The sequence below is a fragment of the Canis lupus genome, chromosome 23, assembly GCF_003254725.2.
Source record: "Canis lupus dingo isolate Sandy chromosome 23, ASM325472v2, whole genome shotgun sequence".
Classification (NCBI taxonomy): Eukaryota; Metazoa; Chordata; class Mammalia; order Carnivora; family Canidae; genus Canis; species Canis lupus.
Window position 1 is genome coordinate 3,345,323 of NC_064265.1, and position 14,179 is coordinate 3,359,501.

Here is a 14,179-nt window from a genome sequence, read left to right on the forward strand (position 1 = left end):
CTCTGGAAGATACTACTATGTAGGATGAAGCAACCTGTGTCTTTATTTATTTATTTGTTTGTTTGTTTGTTTGTTTAACCTGTGTCTTTAAACTGAAGTGTGTGCTTTCAGATGTGTGAATATTTTTATTTGTTGAATTCAGTGGAGGTAGAAGGGGGAGGCTAAGGTTTAGAAATCACATTATGATGAGTTCCTAGGAGGAAAAAAATGTATTTTTAAGACAAAAAAGTATCTGCATCTTCGGTTTACAAGCAAGAAATGACAGGATATGGATCAAGGGCTAATAACTAAGGTTGTAGAAATGATGCTGTGAAAGAAACAAGGGTAAGACAGAGAATATCTGGCAATTAAAAACAAAATGACAGGGATCCCTGGGTGGCTCGGCGGTTTCGCGCCTGCCTTTGGCCCAGGGCGCGATCCTGGAGTCCTGGGATCGAGTCCCGCGTTGGGCTCCTGGCATGGAGCCTGCTTCTCCCTCTGCCTGTGTCTCTGCCTCTCTCGTTCTCTATGTCTATCATAAATAAATAAAAATAAATCTTAAAAAAAAATGACAGTGGCCCTCTTCCCTTCTCCACATCTCTAAGTCATAACTTTAAGAATAAATCATAGCATAGGGGTGTCTGGGTGGCTCAGTTAGTTAATTTTTGCTCAGGTCCTGAGATTGAGCCCAATGTCAGGCTCTGCACTGAGTGTGGAACCTGCTTGAGATTCTCTCTCTCCCATTCCCTCTGCCCCTCCTTCCCCTCCTGTGCTCAGCGCTCTCTCTCTCTCTCTCAAATCCATCAGTCAATCAATCAATAATAGCATGATATATAGGAAAGTAAAGGCAAAGCAAACTAAAAAATACTGCTGTCAGCATGATCCCATTTTGATCTAAAGAAAATTTATATATAAATACAAACCATTTATATATAAATACAAACTGAAGGCATACAGTTTAAAAAATTGGATGGTGGGATTGGGGTTTAGGTTTTTTTCTTCTTCCTAATTATATTTCCTAGTTTTCTTTTATAATGAGTATACATTATTTTTGTAATAAACACATTTTTTTTGGTTTTAATGTATTCTGAATTTCTTTAATTGCTTAGGATCTTTTTCTAACAGTTACGTTTTTTTTAATTCATTTTTTATTGGTGTTCAATCTGCCAACATACAGAATAACACCCAGTGCTCATCCCATCAAGTGCCCCTCTCAGTGCTGTTACCCAGTCACCCCCACCCCCCGCCCACCTCCCTTTCTACCACCCCTTGTTCGTTTCCCAGAGTTAGGAGTCTTTCATGGTCTGTCTCCCTTTCTGATATTTCCCACTCATTTTTTTCTCCTTTCCCCTTTATTCCCTTTCACTATTTTTTATATTCCCCAAATGAATGAGACCATATAATCTTTGTCCTTCTCCAATTGACTTATTTCACTTAGCATAATACCCTCCAGTTCCATCCACGTCAAAGCAAATGGTGGGTATTTGTCGTTTCTAATGGCTGAGTAATATTCCATTATATACATATACCACATCTTCTTTATCCATTCATCTTTCTATGGACACCGAGGCTCCTTCCACAGTTTGGCTATTGTGGACATTGCTGCTATAAACATCAGGGTGCAGGTGTCCCGGCGAAGAAACATATTTTTGACTTAAAAAAAAAATGATAGCAGAATATAGAAAGTAATTCTGAATATAATCAGAAGCAGTAATTGAAAGTCAATAGTAGAGAAAATATCAAATTATCAGTTATATCCTTCTCATTTTAGTTTCTAGCATTTTATATTTCATTGTTTTTATGTTTTCCTTATGTTTCCTTTGCATGATTTTATGTACTTTTTAAAGATGTTTGGTGACTCAGATTTATTATAAGGTTGTAGCTAAAGTATTTTTGATGGGTTTGGAGAAATAATTTTATGAAATTATGAAACAATTTCATAATTTTATGAAACTGCACATAGATAACTGCCTGTGTTTGGCTGCTTCTCTACTTAAGAGGGATGGGCTTTGTGTTTTCTCTTAGTAAGTGAGGTAATTAAAAAGAGAATTGTATAAAACTAACTGAATCCCTGAACTTATTTTTCTCAGGGAAGTGATTAAGGAAATTGTTTCTATTTAAACTGTATATAAAGGGCGCCTGAGTGTCTCAGATGGTTGGGCATCTGTCTTCGGCTCAGGTCATAATCCCGAGGGTTCTGGGATCAAGCCCCATGTCAGGCTTCCTACTCACGAGGGAGTCTGCTTCTTCCTGTCTGCCCCCCCCCCCAATCCCCAACTTGTGCGCGCGCTCTCTCTCTGTCAAATAAATAAGATCTTAAAAAAAATTTAACAAAAACTGTATAAAAACAAATGTGTTCTTTATTTCCAGATTAGAGATGATTTTTGCCAAATTTGATGAAGTGCAAAATTCAGGCGGCATGATTTTGAGTGTCTGCAAAGGTAAGAATAATTATGTTATTTCAGTTCTCAAACATTTCTAAGATTGTTTAGCAAAGTTTTAGGTACTAAAACATGTTTTCAAGTCAACTGTTATGTCACTGATTCAGCAGATTTGATTTTGTGGCTTGAACCTTAGTTAGGATATAATAATAGAGTCTTTACATCCTGCTAATTATTACCTATTCTCTGACTCTTTTATAGTAACTGAAAATTTAATTTTGGATCAATTGTGTAAAATGATATGGTTCTTTTCCTAATTTTTGTAGCTTCTGGGTTAAAGATATGTTGACTCTCTTGCTTTCCATGTTCCATGCATAAAATGTTTTCATTCCAAAAGTAATTGTCTTAGTTGTTTTTAGTAAAAGTTTGGGGATTGATGGGCTTTATTACACCTATGTGTAGACTCTCAGTGATGATATTGGTGAAGAGACTTACATGTAGAAACTTCATCAGCATGATCTGATCATCTTTGGTTTCTCAACTGATATGAGACAATTTAGAATACAAGGTTGTTTCGGGTTAGTATCTGGCACTTACTCAATTTGGTGGTTGCTCTTCTTTTTGTAAGGTTGCTAGATTATGTTTGGTTTTAGTGGGTGACATTTACCACGACTTTTCATTTTTAGCCATATATGTGAAGAATATATTCTTTTTCCAAAAATAGTACAGGTGTTTTTTCCACCTAGGAAAGTCGGTTCCTATTAAAGAGAGGGGGAGGGAAGGCACCCGGGTTGTTCAGTCTGCTAAGCATCAGGCTCTTGATTTTGGCTCAGGTCATGATCTCAAAGCCCTAAACTCAATGAGAATCTTCTTCCCCTTCTCTCTCCCTCTGTTCCCCCCCACGCATGCTCAAGCTCTCTCTCAAATAAATAAATCTTTAAAAATAAATAGAGTGTGGTTACCTTAGTAATACACCTGATATTGGGGGGAAAATTGGTATGAGTTGTGTAGTCAAATAATGGAAGAACTAGTTAATATAATTTAGTTCTTTTTTATTAAACCAAGACTGAGCCTTACTGTGTTGCAGGAAGGCAGATGGAATGACAGACAGTTCAGTGTTAAAAACCTAATCTAAACTTAGTTCCAGAAGCGTAAACTGACTTCAGTGCAACAGTCCTCACCCTGACTGCCAGCTGTTTCTCACTCTTCTCTGAATAGAAGGTGTTCTGAGTACCTTATCCTAATTTTTCCAGCAGTTACCTCTATTTCCATAGAAACCAGAAACAGCAGGAAGATTAAATTTAATCTAAATTTCCTGGATTGAGATTACTATGTTTTCATTCCATTTATAGTGCATTCTCATTTGTGTATTTGATTATGTGGCTACAACTCTAAGAAAAAAGTTAAAATGCATATTATAAATTTAAGGTATTTATTACTTGAACATGGTTTATTTTGAAAGTGCTGTCTTTTTGTGAGGTTATTTCTGTTACCTTCAAAATAGAAGGTTTTACATTCCCTGTTCTCTTAGCTCCCATTTCTTTTTCTCGTTTCTCCATAAACAGGAGGTTTGGGGTCAGTATCTGGCATTTATTTCTCTTGGAAGGAGTCTTCAGAGACTTTATGTATTGGAGATTATGATCTGAATATTCTAACTGTGGTCAAATGTGAATATTAAAGTTTAATAGTCATACAGTGGGATATAGAAATAAGTCAGGGTGTTTTTGATGACAATACTATGCTGTCACTGAAAAATACTTTAATGGATTCATTAATAAGGGAAGAGAATAGAAAAGGGAAGCCTATTTATCATATTGGCAAGTCCCAGGGCCTAGGTCTTTCCTCTCCCTTGTCTGTATTCTTTCTCTGTAATGTAATCCAGCCCAAAGGCTTTAAATCATGACTACTTGCTGTTGACTCCTAAATGTGTGATTCTGGCCCTTATTTACCTCTCTTATGCTCTAGATTTAGTAGCTTGTGGCTCGATTACATTTCCTTTGGGGTGCTTAATAGGCATCTCAGGCTTAACTGTTGGTCTCTTCCTTTTCCTCAAATCTCTTTTTCTCCCAGTTTACCATTTCAGCCAGTGCTGCCATCATCAGCTCAGGGTACAAACCTGAATTGATCTCCCCCTTGGTTTACCTTTGAAATCCTAATATATCCAAAATTTGTTCATTTTTTTTCCTGTGTCCACTGCTCACACCCCACCCTAAGTCTTTAGCTTTTACCTGAGTATTGCGATAGATTTCTATTCCATGTTTGCCTTCTAGAATCTATTTTCTACCCAGAAGTAAGAGTGATCTTAAAATGTAGATTAGATCATGTTACAACAGTGAAGAAGACAAAATTTCTGCCTCAGGGAGCCTACATTCTAGGGAGGGAGATAGATTGTAAGCAAGTAAGCAAATGAATATCCAGAATGATTACAGTTGGTAATGGAAAAAATACAACTACCCTTTGTTTAATGAATTTAATGAAACTAATTTAAATTATTCCTAAAATCCTTGCAGCTAAGTGAAAACAATTAAGTGAAAAAATTATTTACACTAACATTATGGTATGTGTCATCCTAACCCCAGACAATGAATAATTTTTGAATAATTTTTATAGGAGAGAAATCTATCAATTGAACACTGAAAACGAATTTTTGTAAGTAACAATTTGAAGGTAAAAAGTTTGTACCCGAAGTAATACTCTTTTTTAAATTTCTCCACGATTTTTCCCTACAAAATTTTCAGCCCTTATTGGCTTATTGTAATTGTGCCCTCAACCTAAAACTTTAAAGTTACAGAACAGAAAAACATTACTGGGCAAAGTAAAAGCTCAAGATGAAAACTTGTGAAAATAGTTCATGCATATAACAGACTGAGAGCCTTTGAAGGTAGCACCCCTTCTCTATCACTTGGTGTACATGTGCAAAGAAAATTGTTAAGAGTTTACCCAAACATGGCATTCAGTTCAGATTTATTTCATATAATATTCTAGAAACTGTTTGGTAAATAAAAAATTTTAGCGTCTATGCCTAAAGCATCACACTTCTTATGATATATTGATTTAGAGTTTTTACCTAAACACAGACAAGAACAAAAAAACCCAGGGGATTTGTTATTAAGGTATAATATTAAGGTATAACTTTATAAGAGATATTTTTTTCTGTTTAGTGTACCTCTTATCCCCTTATGCATGTCCCGATACACAATTTTACATCTCATGCTTTTTGTCTCTGATTTCTTTCATAACTGCCATATCTATATTCTTTTAAGTTTTGGTTGAACTCTTTGACTTGATTTTCTAGAGAACTAGTTCAGCATACTCAAGACACAAAGTAAATTACATAATTAGAGATTTGAGCATATCATTTAGTTTAGGAAAGGGAGAAATGCACATTTTTTAATCTTGAGGGTTTTCTAAGCCTGACTTTAATTCTCATATTAAATTATTATATAATTAATAATATTAGATTATTAGTAAGTAAAGTAATCTAGAGCAGAATCCCTGAGTACAGTGGAGAATTAGCTCTGCTGTTAGAAGATAACTGAGTTTAAAGTTAATCAGATCAAGGCTGGAAGGAGGCAGTACCAGCCCTGGAGGAAGGAAAAGACTGAGAGTTGCAGGCCCCCTGTGATTATGTCTGGGCCTGTTGTCATGGAGCTTTTTAGACCATCTCCTACACTAGCTGAGATGTAAACACCAACAGTGTTGGTGGCTGTGACTGTAAGTCTTTTTCTCTTTCACTGTGAAAAAACTATGCAAAATTCTCATTTGTCTCCTGTGCATAGGATCTAATGAAGTCTTGGAGTAAAATCATCATAAAATGCTTCCCCACTTCTATATTTGAAACAGTTGCTAGAAAAAAATTGCTCTAGAAGGCTGCAATAAAACAAAGCATAGAAATTAGGCTTTGAAATTACCCTGATACTTGGATTATAAGAGGCTAAATAAGGTAACTTGCAGTCTAGTTCTTTATATGCTTGTAGCATACACTTTAGTGAAAAGCAAAGCAGCCCTTTTCTTACATTGATTTTAAAACGTGTTTGTTTGTGACTATTAGCCCCAGGGCCTTCCCGAAGCTTGACAATGTGCTGATGGTTGTGCAGCTTGGATGGAGGGTGCTCCGTGTCCTGCAGCTGCGCACTGGCTAGGTTCTGTCTCCACCAGAAGCAAGCTTTGTTCCGTGTGGCTCTGCTGTCCGCACACAGAGCAGCCTTTGATGGGCTGCCTTTGACGTGATTTGTTTACGGCAGCCAGAAATGCTTCCTGCATAATGAGAGCAGTTAATCATGGAAACTGGGCTATTCCTGTTTGTGCACTTCTAGCAATCTTCTGTTGTAAATATTAAAAGGTAATAACAAAAGCATGAAAACCTTTTTTAAAAGGCACAAATCAGTTAATCCATCAGATCATGTGATCGCTACTGATTACATGGATATCTTTAGGGAAGCAGAAAATGATTGCTGAACACATGCCTTGTGTTTTGATGATTGCATTAAAAGTCCCCTACTGGGATGGCATTTATTGGCTCCTCGAGCTTTTCTTACATTAAATTTCAGGCAGCCAGTATAAGGAGAAGCACCGTAACCTGTGTATAACCACATATGTGTAGTTAAAGAATAATCTTGATCAGGCTCTGCTAGGTTCTGCTAAATAGACAAGGATTTTCAGCAAGACCCCAGACTTTTATTTTGAAGTGGAGTAGCAGCTGTTGGCTATTGCGGTGCAGAGCTGCAGCGCGGCCTGGGTCACACAGTGCTCTGGGTGTCTGCAGGCTGCAGGCCGAACCCAGTGGCGCAGGCACCGAGCAGCATTTATTTGCTGTGCTGTTTGACCTCTCGGTTTGAGAAAGCTCCCTGGACCATCTGAATGGCTATGGGAGATGGTGAGTAAGATCTGTTTTTCTTCTTGTGCTTGTGTTGTTATATACTTCCTTTTAAAGTGACGATCATTTGCTGTGTGAGAAATATATTACTTCCTAAAGACTGTGTGTGTGTGTGTGTGTATGTGTACAGTTGTGTATGGATATATGCACATGTGTGCTTGCTTGCCATTTAGTATCCTTTTCTGCTTGATATGTCTGTATAGGATCTGGCAAATATGTCAGTTTACCTTGCAACCCAAGCAAGCCCTCAGTCTGTGGTAGTCTATAGGAAGGGTTATTGGAAGAAACATGGAATATATGCAAAAGCTTTGAAGAGAGAATATGGAATATGGCTCTTAGACGAATGACAGCTTTTGGCAGGAAGGTTTGGTTGGCTAGCTTATCATCTTTCCTGTTGTATATGACAACAAGTAGAATCTTGTATTAATAAAGTATTTAAGGAAGCAAAATGTCTTGCCATAGACACTATTTTAATTAACATGCTTGTGATTTGTCAGTGTCCCTAGTAAATAGTTCTCTAGAAAATATTTATTCTTTTACAAATCCTATATAGGGTATAATTTGATTAAAAATAGATTTTTCCAGTGTTTTATTATAATAATAATTTTTAAAATATTTCTACAGTGCTTTATACTGTTCCAGAGTACTTTAGTATACTTAGTCTACATTAACTCCTCAGGTACAAATAATTCTATAAGTATACGGAATATTTTGGCATTTCCATTGCACAGATTGTGAAACTGAGGCTTGCTACTATGATAAGTCCTAGATCTAGACACAGAGCAAACGAGAACCAAATCTAGAACCTTAAGTTGCATTCGGTATTGTCCTTCATAACCCCTAACTACCTGAGCATGATTTTTTTTTTTGTTATTAGAGCTTTTTAAAATATGCTTAGAAGTAAACTTTATAACATCATCAATGCCAGAGATATGTATGAAGGGAAATTTGAAGTTCCTCAAAAATATTCTGTATTTTCACTAGGTTCTTAAGGAAGACTGGTCTGTTTTTGGAAGTTTTAATTCTCACAGTTTTATCCTTCCTTATGACAATATGACTTCTCTCTCAGGAGTTTGTCTCCTTGGAACTATGAGGAATGGGATACAAATGTACCAAAATGATGATGTTGGTAAATAGTCATTTAAACTGTTAGGTATATTTTGATTTGATATTGTAATGGTTTATTCCAAGAATTTACGTAAGTCTTTTAGATGTCCTTATGAAAATAATTTTAACTACTAATTTTTAAGGCAAAGTCCATCAAAATTATCAAATTAAGTTCTCATATACTTATGGGCATTGCCAAGTTTATATATTTATTTCTGTTTTAAACCTTAATTTACAGGTAACTCTAAATGTTAAATTTGATTTGGGCCATATTTAGATTTTGTTTCTTTCTTAAACATAAATCACATTAAACATTAAGTCAATGGATATCAGTGTATTTTTGCTTAATTTTTCGTATTTCAAGCAATACATAAATACATTCAGACTATTTAGGAATGTACTCATTTAAAAAAATTAAAGCAACAGTCTTTTATAAAGTTCAGAGGGTAAACCTTTCTCATTCTATTCTTCAAAAGTGAATACTTTTATTGCACTTTATTGATAAGTGTAGCAATACACCTTTATTTAAAAATGGGAGTATTTTTATTGCATTTTATTGATAAGTATAGCAATACACCTTTATTTAAAAATAGGAAATCAGGATGCTTGGGTGGCTCAGCAGTTAAGCATCTGCCTTCAGCTCAGGGCATGATCCTAGGATCCTGGAATCGAGTCCTGCATCAAGCTCCTTCCTCTGAGGGAGCCTGCTTCTTCCTCTGTCTGTTTCTGCCTCTCTCTCTGTGTCTTCATGATTAAATAAATAAAATCTTTTAAAATATAAATAAAGAATAAAAACAGGAAATCTAGGGAGGTGCTTGGTTAGCTCAGTTGGTAAAGCTTGAGACTCTTGATCTTGGGGTTGTGAGTTTGATCCCCATGTTGGGCATAGAGTTTATTCTAAAAATAATTAAAAAGAAATTTATGAGAGAATGAGTTTGAGAGAGAGAGCATAAGCAGGGGGGACGAGTAGAAGAAGCAGACTCCCTGCTGAGCAGGAAGCCTAATGTGGGACTCAGTCCCAGGACCCTGGGATCATGACTTAAAACAAAGGCAGATGCCTGGGATCCCTGGGTGGCGCAGTGGTTTAGCGCCTGCCTTTGGCCCAGGGCGTGGTCCTTGAGACCCGGGATCGAATCCCATGTCGGGCTCCCTGCATGGAGCCTGCTTCTCCCTCTGCCTGTGTCTCTGCCTCTCTCTCTCTCTGAGTGACTTATCATAAATAAATAAAAATTAAAAAAAAAAAACAAAGGCAGATGCTTTTTTTTTTTTTTTTTTGGTGCTGAAACCCGGGATCGAAAAGGCAGATGCTTAACTGACTGAGCCACCCAGGTGCCCTAAAAAAATGAATTCAATTTAATTTAAAAATAGAAATAGGAAATCTGAACAGTAAAGATAGTAAACATAGTAACATGTTACCTTGGGATTTGTAGTTTTTATCAGTTTTATATATACTCTTGTATATTAGTCTTTCTCACATATAATACACATATACTATGCTAATATCATGTGAACATGTGTAACAAATGGATGATGTTATTCCTAACCTGTGTTATTTCTTATTCTTTCATTTTGACTAACAGAAATATCTTCTTTTCAAAATTCAAACAATGCAGATAAAGTAAAATTCCCCTCAGAACCACCTCAAAGCCCAGGTATAAACAGAGGTGAACACTTTTATTATTGTGGTATCTGTTTTTGCATACCTTTTACTGTGCCTTACATGCATATTAAGTATCAAAATAAATGGTTTTGGTTTTTGTTTGCATAAATGATATTGTTCTGAAAGTATTTTTGCCATTTGCTATGTCTACTCAGTATGGCACAGAGTTTTTCTGTTTTTTTTTAATGTTCCTCATGTGTAACTGTCTTTGAATTGTTACATAATATTCCATAGTATGAATGTATCATAACCATTTCTTTTATAGAATTTGAGGTTATTTAATCTCATAAAATTTTTTTTTTTTTTTTTTTTTTTTTTTTTTTTAAATTTTTATTTATTTATGATAGTCACAGAGAGAGAGAGAGAGGCAGAGACACAGGCAGAGGGAGAAGCAGGCTCCATGCACCGGGAGCCTGATGTGGGATCCGATCCCGGGTCTCCAGGATCGCGCCCTGGGCCAAAGGCAGGCGCCAAACCGCTGCGCCACCCAGGGATCCCTCATAAAATTTTTTAAATGATTCCGAAACACTTTTCTACAAGTAATACGTGTGTATACACATATGTTTCTTAAAATACTTTAGAGTAGAATTTCTGGATCTAAGTTTTTTTCATTTCAAATTGTGTTCGTTGTAGCTAATTTCCTCAAAAAGAGACTTTACCCCTTATATTCCCACTACCAGTGCCTGCTATTCTGCATTCTTTTCAGTTCTCGCTATTACTAATATTTTTTAAATTTACCTGTCAAACAGGTGAAAAATATCTCACCCTTTTAAAGACATTTCCACTGCCTGGTAAGGTTGATCATCTTCAAATGTTTGGTTATTTGTATTTCCTTTTCTATGAATTATGTTCTGGCATCCTTAGCCAACTTTTTTTTTGTTATTTAACTTTCTTGTTATTTATTGATAGTTACTTTTTATATATTTTGGCTATCAATCTATTATCTATTGAATACATGTTATATAAGCTTAACTTCAAGATCATATGAAAGATTTTATTAGTTTTCTTTCTAGGCAAACGGGTTTTTGAAACACTGTAATGGCTATCAAGTGAAGAGTTGCTGAGAGTGGCTCTCATGTGCCTTTCTGTTTAGTTTTATTTATCCTTACCCAAGAATATAAAACCAAGTAGTCAGCTGATTGCAAAGTAGCTCTGGGCAGTCAAATCAGATAGAGTTAAAAACCTGTAGGATTATTATGTGGCACTGAGCCCTGCAATCTGCCTCAAAAGCTCATGGGAGGAATTTGCCCTTTGGTGTTATTGCTGCAGAGTGGCTAGAAAGAAACAAGGTTTTGTTGCAAATAGATTGTTTCTACACTTACAACATTTCAATACACTCTGTTCTTTCGAACATGAATATTTTTAAATTTTTTATTTAAATTCAATTACTTAACATATCCTGTATTATTAGTTTCAGAGGTAGAGGTTAGTGATTCGTTAATCTTATATAACACCCAGTACAGGGATCCCTGGGTGGCGCAGCGGTTTGGCGCCTGCCTTTGGCCCAGGGCGCGATCCTGGAGACCCGGGATCGAATCCCACGTCGGGCTCCCGGTGCATGGAGCCTGCTTCTCCCTCTGCCTGTGTCTCTGCCTCTCTCTCTCTCTCTCTGTGACTATCATAAATAAATAACAAAAATTTAAAAAAAAAACAAAAAACAAAAAAAACACCCAGTACTCATTCCATCACGTGCCCTCCTTAATGTCCATCACCCAGTTACCCTATTTCCCCATCACCCTCCCCTCCAGCAACCCTCAGTTTGTTTCCTGTGGCTAAGAGTCTCTTATGGTTTGCCTCCCTCCCTGATTTTGTCTTATTTAATTTTTCCCTCTCTTTCCCTATGATCCTCTCTTTTGTTTCTTAAATTCCACACGCGAGTGAGATCATATGATAATTGTCTTTCTCTGATTGATTTACTTTGCTTAGAATAATATCCTCTCATTTCATCCACATCATTGCAAAGGGCAAGATTTCATTTTTTGATGGTTGAGTAGTATTCCATTGTGTGTGTGTGTACACACACATCATACATCATCTTTATCCATTCAGCTGTCAGTGGACATCATGGCTCTTTCCATAGTTTGATGTTGTGAACACTGGGGTGCAGATGGCCCCTTCAGCTCACTACATTTGTATCTTTGGGGTAAATACCTGGTAGTGCAGTTGCTGGGTCACAGGATAGCTCTATTCTCAACTTTTTGAGGAACCTCCATACTATTTTCCAGAGTGGCCACACCAGCTTGCATTTCCACCAACAGTGTACGAGGGTTCCCCTTTCTCTGTATCCTCGCCAACATCTATCATTTCCTGACTTGTTAATTTTAGCCATTCTGACAGGTGTGAGGTGGTATCTCATTGTGATTTTGATTTGTATTTCCCTGATGGTGAGTGATATTGAGCATTTTTTCCCCAAACATGAATCTTTTAAAAAACATATAAGTGATTGTATAACCTTGACTTTCTAGAGGTAAGCCTTCTAGACCACTCCAAACTGACATATGACTGCTGATTCGGTGGGAAAGGAATAATAGCAAGAAATTAGTGCTGAGTAAATATCTCATCTTCTATACCCTGGAATATTCTTTGTGCTATGCTAGAATTGGGTTAACACAAATCACTGAAAGAAAGCAGCCCTTTAATTTAGTAGCAAAAAGGCCAAACTTTTTCTCTAGAAACAGTGATAATGGGGAAAACAAGGAAAAAAAGTAAATAACAAGGAACAAAAGATTAGGCATTCAGCAATTTAGGCAGTAGAAAATCTTAGCCTTCTTGAAACAGAAGACCACCTTACCCATCTGGGTGCAAGGTCTTGGGGCACCAGTAACAGCATATTCTCCAAGATGATATTGCTGATGAACCTGATTCTTCAAGAAAAGGTTTACATCTTTTTTTTTTGGTATGTGTAGAATGTATAGTTGATGTTCTTGACAGCTATTATGACCAACTATAGTTGTCATGAAAATTTACCCAAAATGACTTTTTGTGAAGGTTGTAAATAAACCTTATTGGGGCATCTGGGTGGCTCAGTTGGTTAAGCCTCTGCCTGTGGCTCAGGTCATGATCTTAGGGTTCTGGGATCAAGCCCCACATCATGGTTGTTGGGCTCCCTGCTCAGTGGGGAGTCTGCTTCTCCCTCTCTCGCTGCCCCCTCCCCCCTGCTTGTGCTCTTACTTTCTTTGTCTTTCTCAAATGAATAAATTTAAAAATCTTAAAAAAATAAACCTTATTATGAATGTCATTTATTATTTACTTTGATATTATGGGTATCATGAAATATGTTGTTTTAAATTTTATTAATACCAAGTAATAAATTGTGTCTGCCCCTTAATTTCATTAAACTATCAGAGGTCTTAAATTTTTAATGGGTTCCTTTAAAGAAAAGAATAAAAGTTTTCAAGCAGGTTTTTAACTAGTGAGTTAATACCTACCTAGAAAGCTAAGTAAGAGATATTATGAAATTTCTTGGTCTATTTTAAACTTTATATGAGATGGACCTTATTTTTTAAATAAAATTCTTAACAATTTAAGATTAATTGTGATCCTCAAAACGCAGCATCTTTGTGAGAATATTAAAATTTGGCCATTGTTTTGAAGCACTTGGATTTTTAATTTCTAGTCATTTCACTAGAATTTTTTGTTTTAGTTTAAGTTGAATACATTGTAAATGTTTACTGTTTGATTATTTTACTTCTTAAAGCTGGTGATTTTCTTTGGCTCTGAGAAATCTTCTTTTATTTTTTTGATAAATTTCTCCCCTTCATTAGCTTTAGTCTCTCCTTACAAAATTGTTACAGTCAACACAGTTGAACCTCCTGTGTTGATTCATTGTCCATTATGTTTTTGTCTCTTAACTTTTATGTCTTTCTCTTTTCCCTTGTATTCTAGGGGTTCTCCTTAACTTTCTCATCCAATCCTTCTATTAAACTTTTTTTTTTTTATTAATATTTTTTATTTATTTATGGTAGTCACAGAGAGAGAGAGAGAGAGAGAGAGAGGCAGAGACATAGGCAGAGGGAGAAGCAGGCTCCATGCACCAGGAGCCTGACGTGGGATTCGATCCCGGGTCTCCAGGATCGCGCCCCGGGCCAAAGGCAGGCGCTAAACCGCTGCGCCACCCAGGGATCCCCAATCCTTCTATTAAATTTTAATTTTGGCAAATAAAAGTTTATGCGATTA

The 14,179-nt window shown here is 36.4% G+C and overlaps 1 protein-coding gene across 35 annotated transcripts in view; it reads left to right on the forward strand.

Annotated features, from left to right (window-relative positions):
- The window catches only part of CLASP2 (cytoplasmic linker associated protein 2), a 178,053-nt gene that overhangs the window by 31,592 nt on the left and 132,282 nt on the right, over positions 1–14,179 (forward strand). For 31 of the 35 annotated variants that reach the window (XM_049099765.1, XM_025461432.3, XM_035704957.2 and 28 more), the window contains one exon: positions 2,350–2,420. In XM_049099765.1, coding sequence (XP_048955722.1) covers positions 2,350–2,420 — 71 coding nt within the window. Of the gene's footprint in view, positions 1–2,349; positions 2,421–6,761; positions 7,237–14,179 lie in introns of those variants that run through there. The other 4 variants (XM_049099780.1, XM_049099784.1, XM_049099790.1 and 1 more) reach the window with 4 other exon arrangements.